This window comes from Egretta garzetta, unplaced genomic scaffold, assembly GCF_000687185.1.
Source record: "Egretta garzetta isolate BGI_Z169 unplaced genomic scaffold, ASM68718v1 scaffold142, whole genome shotgun sequence".
NCBI classification, from domain to species: domain Eukaryota; kingdom Metazoa; phylum Chordata; class Aves; order Pelecaniformes; family Ardeidae; genus Egretta; species Egretta garzetta.
Genome location: NW_009258955.1, coordinates 681,780 through 697,218, shown reverse-complemented (window position 1 = coordinate 697,218; position 15,439 = coordinate 681,780). Strand labels below are relative to the sequence as shown.

Genomic DNA, 15,439 nt, shown 5'->3' with positions numbered 1-15,439 from the left:
CAGAAGTGCACAAGGTACCTACTCACATGGAAAACAAATGGGTGCCTTTGAAAACAACATCATATGCCACAATAAAAAGAAAAATCATTGAACATATTTTGTTTTAAAGTTTCATTGAACACATATGACTGCCCAGGCTGAATGATCTATGATACGCTGACAGACGGAGCCAGACGCAGACCTTCAGAAGAAAGGGGAAGCAGGAAGGAGCTGAACAGAAACATTTAGTCAGCTCTGTCAAAATGTTGGCATTTCTATTATGAAAGAATTACAGTATCCAATTCTGCCTGTTATTCTGTATCATTCTACGAAAAGCCCATGTTTTTCCGAATAATTATTTTTAGCATTTGAGCTACTTTTACACTATTTTGCAAGGCTGTCCAGTCAAAAGTGACACTGACATTAAAAGCCTATTTTGATTTTGAGTGTAAAATAATTGTTTGGCTTGCAAGCAGAACTCCATAAATCATTTGACTGGTAATACTCTTTTTCCCCTCTAGCTGTTATTTCTGCACAATAACTTAGCTTCTGTTTTACTTAACGGCAATATTCCTGAAATGCAAGCACTCCTGAAACTCACACGTACCATAATGCCTTACACAAAAACTTTTTCAGCCTAAAAACAACATTTAACGTCAATAAAATAGATAGCATTTATACTACAGAAAATTATTCGTGGTGGAAAGACCTGTTATTGAAGCATAGCTCGGTCCCTTAGGGACAGACGTACCTCGGAATTGTTGAGATGACACCTGTGCGTCCCCGAGAACCACCCCTCACTCGAACACTGGTCAATGTCCACCTTCTGCAGATTGATGTCGACTTTGACAACACCTCTGAAAATAGAGAAAAACAGCCTTGAACACAGTGACTACAAAATAGGTTAAACTTCTTTATGATGCTGTAAGCCCGCAACGCGGAACTACATCTTTCTTCTAAATATGGAATTTGATGAAGTGTCTGAAAACAGAGAATTTTTGTGTTCCCAAAGCCACAATTGCAGAGACACATTCTTGTGTTAGACCTTACTGAGATGCATTAGGACAAGAGCTCGGTAAATCTAACGCACTGACTAAGTGTAAGGCGGCAGGCGAGAATAAGTTACACAGTCAAACAATTTAATGCCCTTCACATTTTACAATGCAGCAAAGAACTAAAATAAATATGAATGACCTGCACTACTTTTTCTGAGGCCAACAACCTCCCCGGCCAACCCCACGTACAGCACCAGGCACCGCACCGCACCCTGTGCCTGGTGACGATGACATCCTCCCCTTTGCTCCAGGGAACGCTATTTGCCAAAACAACTGTCAAAAGCCTTTTTCCATGCTCTTCCCAGAGACACCCTGACCTCTGGCGACATCAGGCCTCTCCTGCATGGTACAGCACCCTTCCCCAGCAGGCACCCAAACCCCTCTCTCCCCATCTCTGCCAGCCGGCACTGGTATGATACCTGATACAGCATCAGAAGGGCAGCATGAGACAGGAGTAGGCCACTGATATCTATGAAACCAAAACAAACATTTCCTACACACACAGGTCCTCAAGGACTGTCTGAACTGTATTGCTCCTATGCCAGGACACTCAAGTTTTCATCATCAACAGCTTCCCTCAGAAATTTTTTTGAATGAAAAGCTAACAACCCAATTTGAAAGCCAATGCTCTATTTTATAAACAACTCTGAAGTCACCAGAAGAAAAAAAAGCTGTAAGATCGTAGTTGCTAATCTTAAAAAAAGCCTTCCAAAATTTCCTTATTCTCTCTAAAATAACATCCAGAATTACTTTGGACATAGAACATTTATAGCATCATCTCGTAAGAGCATGTATCTGACCACTTTGCTGCTGTCCAGAATTAACAAAAGTGTCAGAATACAACTTCTGGTAGTTAGATCATTACGTGAACTCACTCAATTGATGAGTGCTCTGTACTGATTTCTTAAATCTACGGTACCACTTCTTTTAAGTCAACCGTTTCAGCCACTTGAGACAAAAGTTGTGATTTCCATGACTACAAACACCATCACCTTTTCAGGCTATGGACTACCAAGGGCACGGCCCAACCTTTACCTCAAGAATACCTCCCTCACCTCAAAGCGTGTTAACTCTTTTAGTTAGAGCTCAGTATATAAAAATAAGAACTCTAATAATAAAAGAGCTACAGAGCCATATATCTGAGACGCCACTTATGAACGAAGTTAGAACAGGCCTAAGAGATGAGCTTGATCAAAACCAGGACAATACTGCTCCCTCATTCCTGGCCCCAGTGCAACCAAGCACAAAGTGTCCACAGCAGCTATATTTGGACATCCATCTTTCAGACATGCTCTGTAGTCATCAGAGAAACACAAGCACGTCATTTAAATGATCTGAAGAAGAATGCATTAGGAAATTATGTCAGATAGCTAGTGGGAAGATAAACAGTACAGGTGCACTTCATCCACCTCCGTCTTCTGCCTAGAATCTAAATACTAGGCACACTTAGAAATTACCTGAAATGTTTAAGTGCTGTCTCTAGCAAGCTGAACTTGAAATAGCACACATCATGCTTCTAGAATATTCAGAAATATTTTTAGTTTACAGCTTTATGCCTTTCCACTCTTGTTTTGGACATCAGATTCTTCAGGGACTGCTAAACTACACTTCCACCCCAATGAACTGTTTTTTCCATGTTCCAGGTGACCAATAACCTCAAGGGAAAAACTGCTGTGCTGTACAGACTAACTCTTTGTAAGATGTTGATGTCAGTGGATTACAAGCTTATTTTAAACTGATAACAAGGTATCTTGTCTCAGTTGCTCATAGAGTAGATGTAACCAATTCCTCATCTGGGCACGTGCAGATCCCACCAGGTAGGTTTAATATTTTCTGGACCTTTCTGAGCATTAGCATGCAGGCTGGGGACAGGACCTGCTCTGCAAGTGAATAACCTCACCATGGCTGCATACAGGCATGAAGCAGGACCAGGGCCAACACTATGCCTTGCTCTCCTAGTTCATGTTATACACCAGGCACTTTGGCAAGACCCTCTCAGGCATTAGTATCATTCCAACTACTCTAAAGAAATCAGTTTATACAGTAGGAAAAACAGTGAAGATTCATCCTTATTAGGACTGCAGCAGATTCACCTGGGAGACTCTCTAAGCACCTTAGGGAAGTAAGTCTTCATTTCCTTTACACGGTAAGCGTTTCCCTTGTGTACATTTTGTTTTTAACAGGTAGAAGAGGAAACTCCCCTTTCCCTCTACGAACACTTTTGCAAAGGGAAAGGTAGAGATTGAAAACTAAGGGTAAACTCATCACTGCTAGGAGAGGAGAAACACCTTAAGAGTTTGCTGTGTATCATGAGCAGGCCCTGTAGAAGCACAGAGCCAGTACAAAGGGATATAAAATTTTGTCAAAAGAAAACTTACCTAGAGGTTACTTGTGAGAAAGACAACACATACAAACCAGAGGAATTAGGGACAGTAAGCGCACTAAGTAAGCATTTGAGTACAGCCTTGTACCAGACATGCTGCAAGTTGAAGAATCAGTGGCATGTTCTAGTGGGCCAAGGGGCAGAAAGCAGGATGGCATCCTAATGCTCAGAGCCATGTACTGGAAAGAAAGGAAATGTACTTCTGGATTTTTCACATCAAAATTGATTAAACAACTTGTATCCTTTGAAAACTCTTTGATACAATTACTTTGTTCAAAATAGATGTGAAAATCATAGATTCATACAGCAGCTGTCATTGGAAGAAACCTCTTGCGATCATCCAGTCCAACCACCTGCTCAATGCAGACTCAGTTCAGTTGGGTTCTTTAATACCTCCAACAATGGAGACTTCACCACCTCTTGGAAACCTCATCTAGTGTCTGACCACCCTTACAGTGCCAAAAAAGTTTTCTGATGTTTAAGTGGAATTTCTTGTATTTTAATTGGTGCCACTTGCACTTTGTTTTTTCACTGACTACTCCTGAGAAGAGTCTGGCTCTGCCTCCTTTATACATTTCCATCAGGCATTTACACACATGTGCAAGATCCCCCTGGAGCCTTTTCTTCTCCGGGCTGAACAGGCCCACCTCACTCAGCCCTTCTTGTCTGTCAGATGCTCCAGCTTTAATCACCTTTGTGGCCCTTCACTAGGCTCACTCCATGTCTCTTGTACTGGGGAGTCCAGAAGTAGACACAGTCACCTATATGTGTTGGTTAAACAGTATTTCCCTTTCATAAACCCATGCTAATTACTCCCAATCACATTATTCTCCTTCATGTGTTTCAGAAGTGGTTTTCAGGAAGATTTGTTCCATCACCTTCCCAGGGATTGATGTGAAGCTGACAAGCCTGTAGTTCTCAGAAGACATCAAGTACTTTGGCTTTTTCCAAATCCTCTGTTACAAAGTCCGCTGCCCCATATTCTCCCATGTCCCAATTTTCCTGCCACTCTACTTCTTATTGCCCTTCATGTCCCTCAACAGATTCAGCCCAATATGGGCTTTGGTTTCCCTAATTGCACCCGTGAATGCTCAAGACTGTGTCTCCATATTCCTCCCAGGTTAACTGCCCTACTTCCACCTCTTGTGCACTTCCACTTTATGCTTGAGTTTTATCAGGAGCTCTCTGTTAAGCCATGCAGGCTTGAAAATTCCCTAATTTCAAAGTATTTTCACAATACTTCTTCCAGAAACACTACAAAATTCTTCCATTTGAAATTGAATGCATTTTCCCTTTGCTTCTCTTGTGTTAAAACTATTCTTACACGAACGTTTGCCTTTCACAAAACCCAGTCTTCATGACCTCAATACAAACATTTCTACCTATACTCTTCTACTGTCTGCAGCTCTTCTGCAGCACTGCCTGAACTTCTGATATGATTGAGTTGTTCTGCTTTTTCTCAGAACTTTATGAATTTCTGGGGTGAAAATCTAAGGAAGGAAAAACAGTGCAGTCCAGAAGCAGGCATATGAAAACAATCTCTCCTGACAGTTACAATCTGCCATAGACTTTCCATTTTTTCCCCCATGGTGCATATTATTCTTTTTTCACTAGACCTCTGCAATAGATGTTCATGCTTCATGGTAACATCACAGTTCTGCTGAGGTAACAACAGGGTCTGCAACTACTTGAGGATATAAAGCTTTCAAAAGAAAAGTTTATCTAAGCATACACATGGCATTTACATAAAACATCATGATGGTACAAGACTGAAAGGGTTGTCAGGCTCTGGAATGGGCTACCCAGGGAGGTGGTAGAGTCCTCATCCCTGGAGGTATTTAAAAGAAGGATAGATGAGGTGCTTAGGGACATGGTTTAGGGGTGGGATGGCAGGGTTAGGTTAAAGGTTGGACTCTATGATCTCAAAGGTCTTTTCCAACCAAAGTGATTCTATGTTTCTAAGACTTGCTGCATTCATTTGGGATGCTTTGCCATTTCAAAACACCATCTCAGACTTGTACCCCACCATTATTACACATAGAGGACACCAAAATGTACATGACTATGTATTTCTGAAATTCATCTGTGATTAATACCATAGCTGGCACAGCCTGTTAGCCACCCACATTTTCAGTTATTTTTGATTCAGCATTAGGAAAATGGAACATATGGAAGAACACATCCTCCTAGAATGCATACCTGTAAGCATTATATTTATTGAACTAACTGGGAATAATTGCAGCTCTGCTATCTTGATAGACACGATCAAGACAAATATCAACTGTATAAGGGTAGACTCAGCTTGCCAGCATTACACATTCATCTGTGCTGACAATGCTGCCTGGCTGAAACCAAGCCACAGTGCTAAGTTAATAACAACACCACTGGTAATTGAGGACCATCTGGCAAGTAAGTATATTTTGTTAATCTCCTTATAACAATAAATATTTGTTTTCTGCCACAATTTTACAGTCCTTACACAAAAAAGATTTCTGCTCGGTTTGGCTGGGATAGAGTTAATTTTCATACTAGTGGCTAGTATGGGGCTGTGGTTTGGATTTGTGCTGAAAGCAGTGTTGATAACACAGGGATATCCTCATTATTGCTGAGCAGGGCTCACACAGAGCCAAGGCCTTTTCTGCTCCTCATCCGACCCCACCAGCAAGGATGCTGGGGGGGCACAAAAAAGTTGGGAGGGGGCACAGCCAGAACAGCTGACCCCAACTGACCAAAGGAATATCCCACACCACATGACATTATGCTCAGCGTATAAAGCTGGGGAAAGAAGGAAGGGGGGGGGACATTCAGAGTGATGGCATTTGTCTTCCCAAGTCACTGTCAGGTGTGACGGAGCCCTGCTTTCCTGGATATGGCTGAGCACCCGCCTGCCCATGGGAAGCAGGGAATGAATTCCTTGTTTTGCTTTGCTTGTGTGTGTGGCTTTTGCTTTGCCTATTAAACTGTCTTTATCTCAACCCACAAGTTTTCTTACTTTTACCCTTCCAATTCTCTCCCCCATCCCATTGTGGGGGGGAAGTGAGCCAGGGCTGGGTGGGGCTGAGCTGCCTGCTGGGTTAAACCACAACAGACGCATTCATGTTTAAACATGTAGATAAGAAAGAATTAGTTGAATTGTACATAATAGATAATCACTGAAGAATTATGTCATCAAGGATTTTCTGTCAGGTCAGAGGTTTGATTTAAGAGGCTTTCATGTCTGTCTTAATTTCTAGTACCACTGTTTGTTGGCATGCTGTTAGCCTTGAAATCTGTGCCAGAAATTGATTTAAGCTTATTTTCCCAACCTACTAGCTATCTTGATAGTTTCAGTAGTTACAATATTTCATTGTAACAACATGTTGTAAAACCTATATCTACCGAAGAATTTTTTTGCCTGTACTGTTACATCATAAAAAAAGTAGAAGGAGCACATTCTCTTTCTCCCAGCCAGCTTAAGCTAGAGCTGCACAGAATAATAGCCTGCCAACATTTAAATGGTGGTAAATAATATCTTCATCCTCTAGATCTTCAGAAGCTTTTTGGCACAGAGGTCATCACAGCTCAGCTAAACAGTCATTCCAAGTTTGTCTCTTAAGTTGGTACACTTATTTTTGTACTTATAAGCATCACAAGAAGCCATAACTAAGGTGTAAGGCATGGTTATCACACGCTGAAGCAGACAACATCCCCCAAATCTAAATGCCTGCCTAGATTCTTGCTGCCGTATTCATTCACATGTCCTCCTTACCACAAAACAAAGAGGTAAGGAAAACAAATTCTTTACAGCCGTCCCAAACCTGCAAGTGCCCACACCTCTAGATAAATGCATATTGTAACTAGTACAGCCAATGTTTTCAGGGAAGATACCTTTTCTGACCATTCTCATTTTGGAGGCTGACACTTCCAAGAATATTAATTTTCAAACAGTGCACATGACCTGACACCTGAGGCTCCTTCAATGTACTGTCAACTGAGCATCCAAAAATAATCCTGGTGTCAAAATTCACAAGTGACTTTCAGACGTAATTCTTACTGATAATCAACAGCTTCTACAGGTTCAAGTTGCTTTTGAAAGTTAAGATTTAGGATTCCACATCCCTTAGACATTTTTAAAACTACCTACCACCTTTGCATATCCAGCCAGAGTCACAAAAGGCTACTGGGATGTTACATACGACATACTTTTGATCTGGTCATGCAGTTACCACTAATTTCTGACTAATAGGACACAGACCAACTTACCTAATTCCTCAGCCATAGCATGACTGCTGCTTTTCAGCACACCTTTTCACAGGAGAACCAGCTTTCACTAAAAATAAACTTAACTGAAGAGGAAGGTATAGCAGTGTGGGCACATGAATTAGGATTCACCTGCAAAGAAAATCCCTCTAGGCCATTTGGAACAGTACTACAAGGGTGGAATACTTAAAGCTGAATCCTCTGTTGTCTGAAGAATTATTTTGGATTTAAATCTGCCCTCAGATTTATGGCATGCAGTACCACCTCTCTGGCGATTTCCCTGCAGTTTAGTCAGAGAGCTTCTGAGATACTTCGAGGGGTGGAGGTATTTTTTTTTTGCTTGAGGATGTTTAAGTTGCTGCTGGTGTCTTAACTCTGTCACAAAGCATCACCTCGTATAAGGGAATGCTGAGGTGTCAGTGATGGTGGGATATCACTTACACTAGAGTCTTCCTAAGAAAAAAAATGTCTTGGAGCCAAATTCAAGCTACTTAGTAAGAAATCAGCATTTATTTTTTTTTTTTTTTAATGTTCCCATTCCTATCCATGAGGTCAAAGAGGCAGGTCGAAAGAAAGTGTCTCAAGGAACAATATAGAAAGTGATATAAGAAAAACGAGGTTAGGAACAAGAAAAGCTTTTGAATTAGATGGATCCTACACAGAAGAGATGGCCTCAGCCTAACTATACCCAATCTTCTGACACTGAAGATTTACTTAAAGGTAATAAGGGAATTTTAAAACTGAAAAGTAAGTGAAAGCCAACACTAAAACACAAATGAAGGAAACACAAAAAGGAAAATGGAGAGGCATAAAACTGGGCAAGGAACATACAAAACTACAAGAACATTAGACAAAACTAAAAGATATTTTTAGAAGCAGCACGTTAAAAGCATAGGCTCTACTAATTAAAAGCTTTTCAAATACCTCAGAAAAAGGAAGCCTGAAATAGAATCTGTAAGGCCAACAGACAACTAAGATATAAAAATTGCTCAGAGTAGAGATAGCCTTTACAGAACACAAATTATTTTCATCACTGCACACTTTAGAGGCAGGAAGGCTCCAACCTCTGAGCCACTCTTGAGTATTAGCATGACAAAAGTCAGCTTTCACATGTAGGGATGTTAACAAGCTGGGCACCACAACTATCCCTGCCTTGTTCAACGCATTCACAGATGACCATAAATGGGTGACCAGTGACAAAGTTCACAGTTGATATAAATACACAGTATAGCCTACAACTAAATCTGATTGACAGAGATGAATGTACTCTTTCCAAGGTGGTTTTTTATCACAAGAATCTGGGATGTCCCAATGAATTTAGATTCATGAAGCAAATTTAAAAACAGAAAAGATTTTTTCTCCAAACAGTTCACAATTACATTATGGAACTCAATGCCATAATGTAAGCTTCTACACTGCAGAAGACAAAAACGGGTTAAAAAGTGAATTAGAATCACGGAGGTCAGCTTAATCCATACTTACTATCAGCACTCATTTGGCTAGCGTCTGAAAAAACAATATTTTTTTATTGCTTTTGTTTGTAAATGGGATATAACCAAGATTGGAGAATTTGGCACTTCCACTGCTCTTACATTTTCCCTAAGCACCTGCCAGAAGGTGCTTTTGGAGACCGGGCTAGGTAAGCCTTGCATCTGACCTAACACAGCAATGCTTTTGTTCTTACCTTTGGGAATATTTCTCTATCTCAGCCCAGGTTCATGAATAGACAGAATGGGAGGTGACAGTCCTTACTATCTGAGACTCAGCTCCAGGACTGTCACACACCTATTCCCTTCGCAAGAGCTTTGATAACCTGCTGTGCTGGAAGCCTTGCCCAAGGGGGATGGGGGTAGAGAACAGAGGAGGGGAAACAGCAGTTTGACCCAAAAAGCTAGGTCCTCTTATCGCAACTTGCCAGGTAATTATTGGCACAAATGCAGGATGTGTTCCAGTCCTCTCCTGGCTGTATTTAACATTTTTCTTTAAAGACATCCTTCTGTTTCTCCAATAGTGAAGAAAGCTGAATCATGTTTCAAAAAAAGAAATCCCTATTTACTCTTCCTTTTGTTTCACACCATCCAGTTTCCTATCCTTATCCATGACTTCATATGAAAAAGGTACAGACCTAATCAATTGTCTCGAGAATACTCATCACATACTGGGGGTTTCTATAAGCAGACAGTAAATCATAGGAAGACATTTCTTTGTTCTCACCTCTTTTCAGGAACATAAATTCAAAACTTTCAGACGTTCCAGGAAATAAATAGAGGAAAGGAATACCTTTCTAATAATTAACAGAGAAGGAGCAAATGTTAGGAAGACAAAAAATATTAAGTGGTAACACTTGATCCAGCCAAACTTCAGCATAAAGTTATCTGCAAATGCTCTAGAACCCATCATGGCTAAAAAAAAAAAAAAAAAAAAAAAAAACGAAGTTTACTCAGCTTGCTGACTGTGGACCTTTCTGCCAAAACAGCCATTATTCTATTACATTTTCCCAATAGTCCTTAAAAAAATTGCAGATACTGCCCTGGATTTGGTGGGGGAAAAAAAGCAGCCAATAACTTACCTGGCCTCACTGGGAACATGGAGGGGAAGAAGGGGGATGCGTTGTGAGAAAAGATGTGTCACTGTACCCTAAAGATATTCTGACCTCTTAGATGAAAAACAGCATGAGAGCAATGACCAGTTCCCAAAATGTTGACATATTGCAACACAACATTAAAGAAAAATCAGAACAGCATGCAAGAGAACATTTTGAACTACAAAAGCAGCAATTCATTCATCAGAGTTTGGGGATAATTGATGTCATTGCACAAGGCTGAAACATTGCACATGAATCTGACTAACCACGTTCAAGAAACACTGGAACAAGGCTTGGGAAGAGGGACCATGGCAACAGAGAGCTTCTAAGAGGAAACTAAAGAATGTGCAGTCTAGTAAACAAAGGTGGAGAAGGGACTGCTGCCTATAAATAGGTCAGGGCAGTAAATATCAGCAAAGAGTGCTATTTCAGATAGAAGGCAATTCTGGAACAGGAATAAATGGATGAGAACTGGCTGTGAATTAATTTAGATCAGAAATCAGAAAAAGCTATCCAAATCCTAGGCCTGGCATGCCAGTGGACTGGAGAGTCAAGAGGGAAACCCACCTACTTTAAGATGGAGTTTGGTCAGCTGGTGACATTAAATGGACCTGTGACAGGAGAAGATTGGACCCAGTGACCCAGGAGAACTTTTATTTTTAAATTCATATGTTCTTAGTAGCTGACTACTTGCACATCTTTCTTCCAGATCAAGGAGTGTTCCTCCCCTCTGGCCTCCTAGACTGCCAAAGCAATGAAAACCTCAAATTTCTTCTCCAGGGGCCAAGAAATTACTTTTAAAGAAGTAAATGCACTCACAACATGCAGCTTCTCACACCTTTCCACTTCCACAGTAGGGCTGTAAAGAGACCAGCTGGATCACCACGTGCCATGGAATACGGTTTGGTCTCATCGCGTAATAGGAATTAGCAGGGGGGGGGGTCACAGAAGAACAGTGACAAACACTGTCATGCTCTACCCTCTGCAGTGCTACAGTTACGGAGTGATTAGACGTGTTCGATGGTGAATTCCAGCTGCAAACTGCATCAGCTTAGACTTTTTAAGAAAGGAGAAGGGAATGGTTAATATCACCAAGTGATTACTTCTGGTGTCTGGGAATTCTCATTTCTGAATGAGAACCTACACGGCAGTTTGTAAGCAGGTGGGAATGTTCTCTCCCTGCACTTTGGATAGACCAAAGGCCAGTGAATGCAGACACCACCACCAGCAAGCACTGCTAAGAAGCTGCAGGCAGTCAGCGCCGCTAGCTTAGCATTGTACTGGGCTAATGCGGTCCCACTGTGCCTGAACAGCTTCTGCTATATTTATCACCACAATCAAGTTGTCTTTGGCTTCTCCACTTCATCTCACTGGCCTACAGTGCTAGCCTTGACAAGACAAATTAACCACCAGATTCTCTCACCTTCCCTGGCCTTCACTTTGGACAGTTTGGCCGTCATCTCTTGGGAAGGAGAGGGAGAGGGTGGGGGGTGAAATTAAAGACAGATAGCAAACTGTTTGCAAAAGCCTCCCCTCACTTCCTCTGGCAGAAGGCACTATAAAACTTCATGACATGAAGGGAAAATCTCTTTTTTTGCTGCACTTTCAGAATGCCATTGACAACAGCATTGCAGTAGTAGCATGTACTGAACATAACCAGTAGTAATTATTAGTATTGCCTTCATTAAACTCCTTCCATTGCTACACCACATGACATACCCATCTGTTACCGCAACAAAAGAGAGACCAAGAAACAGAAGCAGTGGCTTTTCCTTCTGTAATCCAAAAGAACTCTCTTCCATGGAGATAATGTGTTCCTGAATGTCTCTTGCCCTAATGTACCATGCCATAAACCTAATGTCAGCAAAGAAGAAAGTACATAAACTATTAGAAGAATACTAAAGGGGCATGTACTATATACTACCATCAGTGACCTCATGCCAGACTATTAAATGGAAGGAGCATGTAAACGGATCCATTAACATGTTCCTAACAGATGGTTCAGAGATACTTTGTTGGGGGGAGCCAATGCAGCTTTCTCAAAAGATGGAGGTTAATGCATACTGCTTTTTGCCATATGGGCCTTAAACAGGAATTTAAAGTTAAACCATTGTGTCACTGAAAGACAGATGGTGAGAGGAAATAAGGCTTACTTCAGAAGCACCTTATAGTAATTAATACTAATGTTCTAATAACGACATTAGATTTTACATTTTTATATTACATGCTTATACTTTAAACCATTTCTTCTCTTAATAACTCACACTGAGCTTATGTGCCTATCAAGTACAGAAAATATTGTGCAAAGGTTAAGACATCCCACAAGTCTCGGGAGAAGTGTGGTGTTTTTTTAATAGTATTTCCTAGGTAGCTGCAGAGTTACTTTTTCAATATCCCAGATAATAAGCTTTTATTAGAAGCCCATCTTTCATGCAACATACCTCAAACTAGGAACACAGGAACCATCATTTAGCCTCGCCAGAATATGTGTGAGTGTATATACACACACACACACACTTCTTTCACCTGCTTCCTCATATAGTTATCAAAACCATACTGACCCATTTTCTTAGAAATGCTTACCAACTCATCTCTGGTTTCGATACAACAAAACTTTGTTAGTTTTGTCCTAACTGTGCACTACAACAGCAATACAACACTTTGAACTTCCACAGCATATGCCACCACAAGATCTTCTAAATAAGAAGAGGTTTTCCAAGCTTAGACGTGCTTAATAGATGCCCTTTGATGTATCAGAGTTACAACAGAGTTATTCTATTTGCTCAACTGAAGTGACTCCCACATGGTAAACAGAGGCTGGGAAGAGGAGGAAGTGAAGGCACTGCTTTGTACTACACCCAGGAGGACCTCTACTGGTTGCCTCGGTTGGCCAGGGTTACTCCAGAATGGACCTGGTGTGTTCTGCACACCAGAGCTACCACAGCAGAAACCTACACCACTGAGATGCTTCCTGGCATCACAGGATCTTGGCACAGAACTGAGGTTGAAGCTTTAGACTGTTGTTTAAGACATCTGCTTTTCTCTTAACTGAAGTTAAGACCGAAGCTTTTTTGAGTTAAGCTTTGTATCAAGAACTAAGTTCTCAGACAGCTGGTTAGCGGCTGCCACCCCAGCCTGGTGGTTCTTTAGTTTATAGGAACCTCTATCCCCAACAAGAGAATATCAGCCTACACTGGCTTTCATCTGCATCCTGAAGTTCATCAAGTGTGAAACACTGGATTTCAATGAAATAGAAGTTTCCTGAACTTCTCTGGACCCACACATCCCCTGCTAGGGTCCAGAAGAGCTCTGCAGTAGAGCTGTTCTTGGATTTTGGTCTTGAGAGGAATTCAGCAACAAACACCCTGCAGGTGAGCTCACTTTACCTCAACCCTACCAGCCTCATAAGTGTGAGGATTTCAGGGCAAAAGGTAATTCAGTAGAGAAATAGTTAGCGACTCTCTATCCAGCAGCTTTTAATTTTTTTTCCCCCAAGGATGAACAACTGCATTCATACCTGTTTGATCCAACTGGATTTCAGACTAAGCCAAGAAAACCAGCGTTCACATACATAACTGCCTGGCCACTGACGTGTGGCAAAGCCTCTTCAGTGTCTTGTGTTCTTATCTACTTTTACCTACTTCTGAATCACAGCAGAAAGCTAATTCCGTGCTTCTCTCTCACCCTCTGACAAATGCCAGCTGCTTCTGGGCAGTGGGTGTTCCTCCAGGGATAGAGTTACCCATGAGCCCCACCACAGACGTGCCAGTGGGACAAGTCTGACATCCCATGCCCCACAGGTTGCTCTCATTCCTTGGGCACATCCCTCTCTGCTGTCAAAATACAAAGACACAAGGATGGACCTTTTTGTACCTTCCTCTCTGCTAATCACAGCCCAGTGGCAAAGTCCTGGGGGTAAAGGCAATAAAAAAAAAAAAAGCAATTCTTTGCATATGCCAGGTATCAGCTACACAGCCACGTAACAGGGGAGCGTCCAAAGAACAGCTTTCCTATTGCCAGCTCAGGTTGTAGCCACACGCACTATGACAGAACTGCAGTCACAAACACTTAATTACTTACAAACGTACTGACTGCTGACCAGGCTCGAGCACCCCAGAGCGGATGTGCTCTGGAGACCAGAAATCGCAGTTTACCAGTATAACAACATTGTTTCCCAGCTAGTTAAAAATCATAGCTGGGGTCAAGCTAGTTTTAAGTACGCAGCGTAGCAAGAAATAACACCTCGGTAAACATCTTCCTCTTGCAGTCAGAAATAAACTACAACTGGCAACTGCTGCTCTCCTCTCTTCCCCCCGGAAGGATGCCAGGAACCCCCGGCACACCTGTTTCAATGGGAGCAGGTAAAGCAAACGCTGTCTTACAGGCGGAGACGAAAGCAATTCTTTTACTGAGCAACAGCTCACGAAGGCAGAGCTCAACAGGAAGGCCTGAGGTTGCTCTGCGGTGTGACTGAGCAGCCAGCCTGGCAAGGGTTGATCAGGTCACTCCAGAGGCACAGCATGCCCTTCCCTAGGAGGGGGGCAGAACCAAACCCCCATCCTACCCCCTTCTCAGCAGAAAGCAAGCAGAGGAAACACCCCTCCTACCTGAACTCGGGGAGGAGGTTCGGCCGCAGCCCATAGAAAGCCGCCGACAGAGTCACTAGCCAGCCGGGTTTGTAATTCCCATTCTCACACTCCAGGAAAGGTGAGGACCACCTGATGTGGTTCTTGTCAGCGGCAAAGCTCTCCCGCCTCTTCCAACTGTTCTCCAAAGTTTTGGGGCCCGCGTTTAAGACCTTCCTGTGCAGGTGTGGCCTCCACTTGCGCCTCAAGCTGTGGAACCACTCTGTCTCCACAGAGGCATTGGCCAGGCGGTGAGCCGAGGAGGACAAGTCCTGCAGGAGGACCTGGCTCTCGTGCCTGCTGGCCTGGAGGAAAACCTGGGGGGTGGAGGAAAAAGGCTCCGTGCTGAAAGTGATAGCTGCCCTGGAGATGTTGGGGTCCCCCTCCAGGAGGCTCCCGATCAAGGCGCGGTACCACTCCAGGTCCTCCTGCAAGTTCTGCTCTCGCGACTTATTGCTCTGGAGGATCATGTTGAGGAAGTTGGTGGCGTGGGTGAGGGTGTCCAGGGCCCCGTGCAGGGAAGGGTGCGAGGTGAAGCGCGCCTTGCCGGCGAGGCTGGCCAGCTCGTACCGCC

The 15,439-nt window shown here is 42.6% G+C and overlaps 1 protein-coding gene across 1 annotated transcript in view; it reads right to left on the bottom strand.

Moving 5' to 3' along the window:
* Nucleotides 1-15,437, bottom strand: part of GPR158 (G protein-coupled receptor 158) — a gene marked incomplete at its 5' end in the record, with an annotated part of 205,263 nt that extends 189,826 nt beyond the window's left edge. The window contains 2 exons of the mRNA XM_009634558.1: nucleotides 731-836; nucleotides 14,848-15,437. Coding sequence (XP_009632853.1) covers nucleotides 731-836; nucleotides 14,848-15,437 — 696 coding nt within the window. The remainder of the gene's footprint in view (nucleotides 1-730; nucleotides 837-14,847) is intronic.
* Between the last annotated feature and the right edge of the window lie 2 nt (nucleotides 15,438-15,439).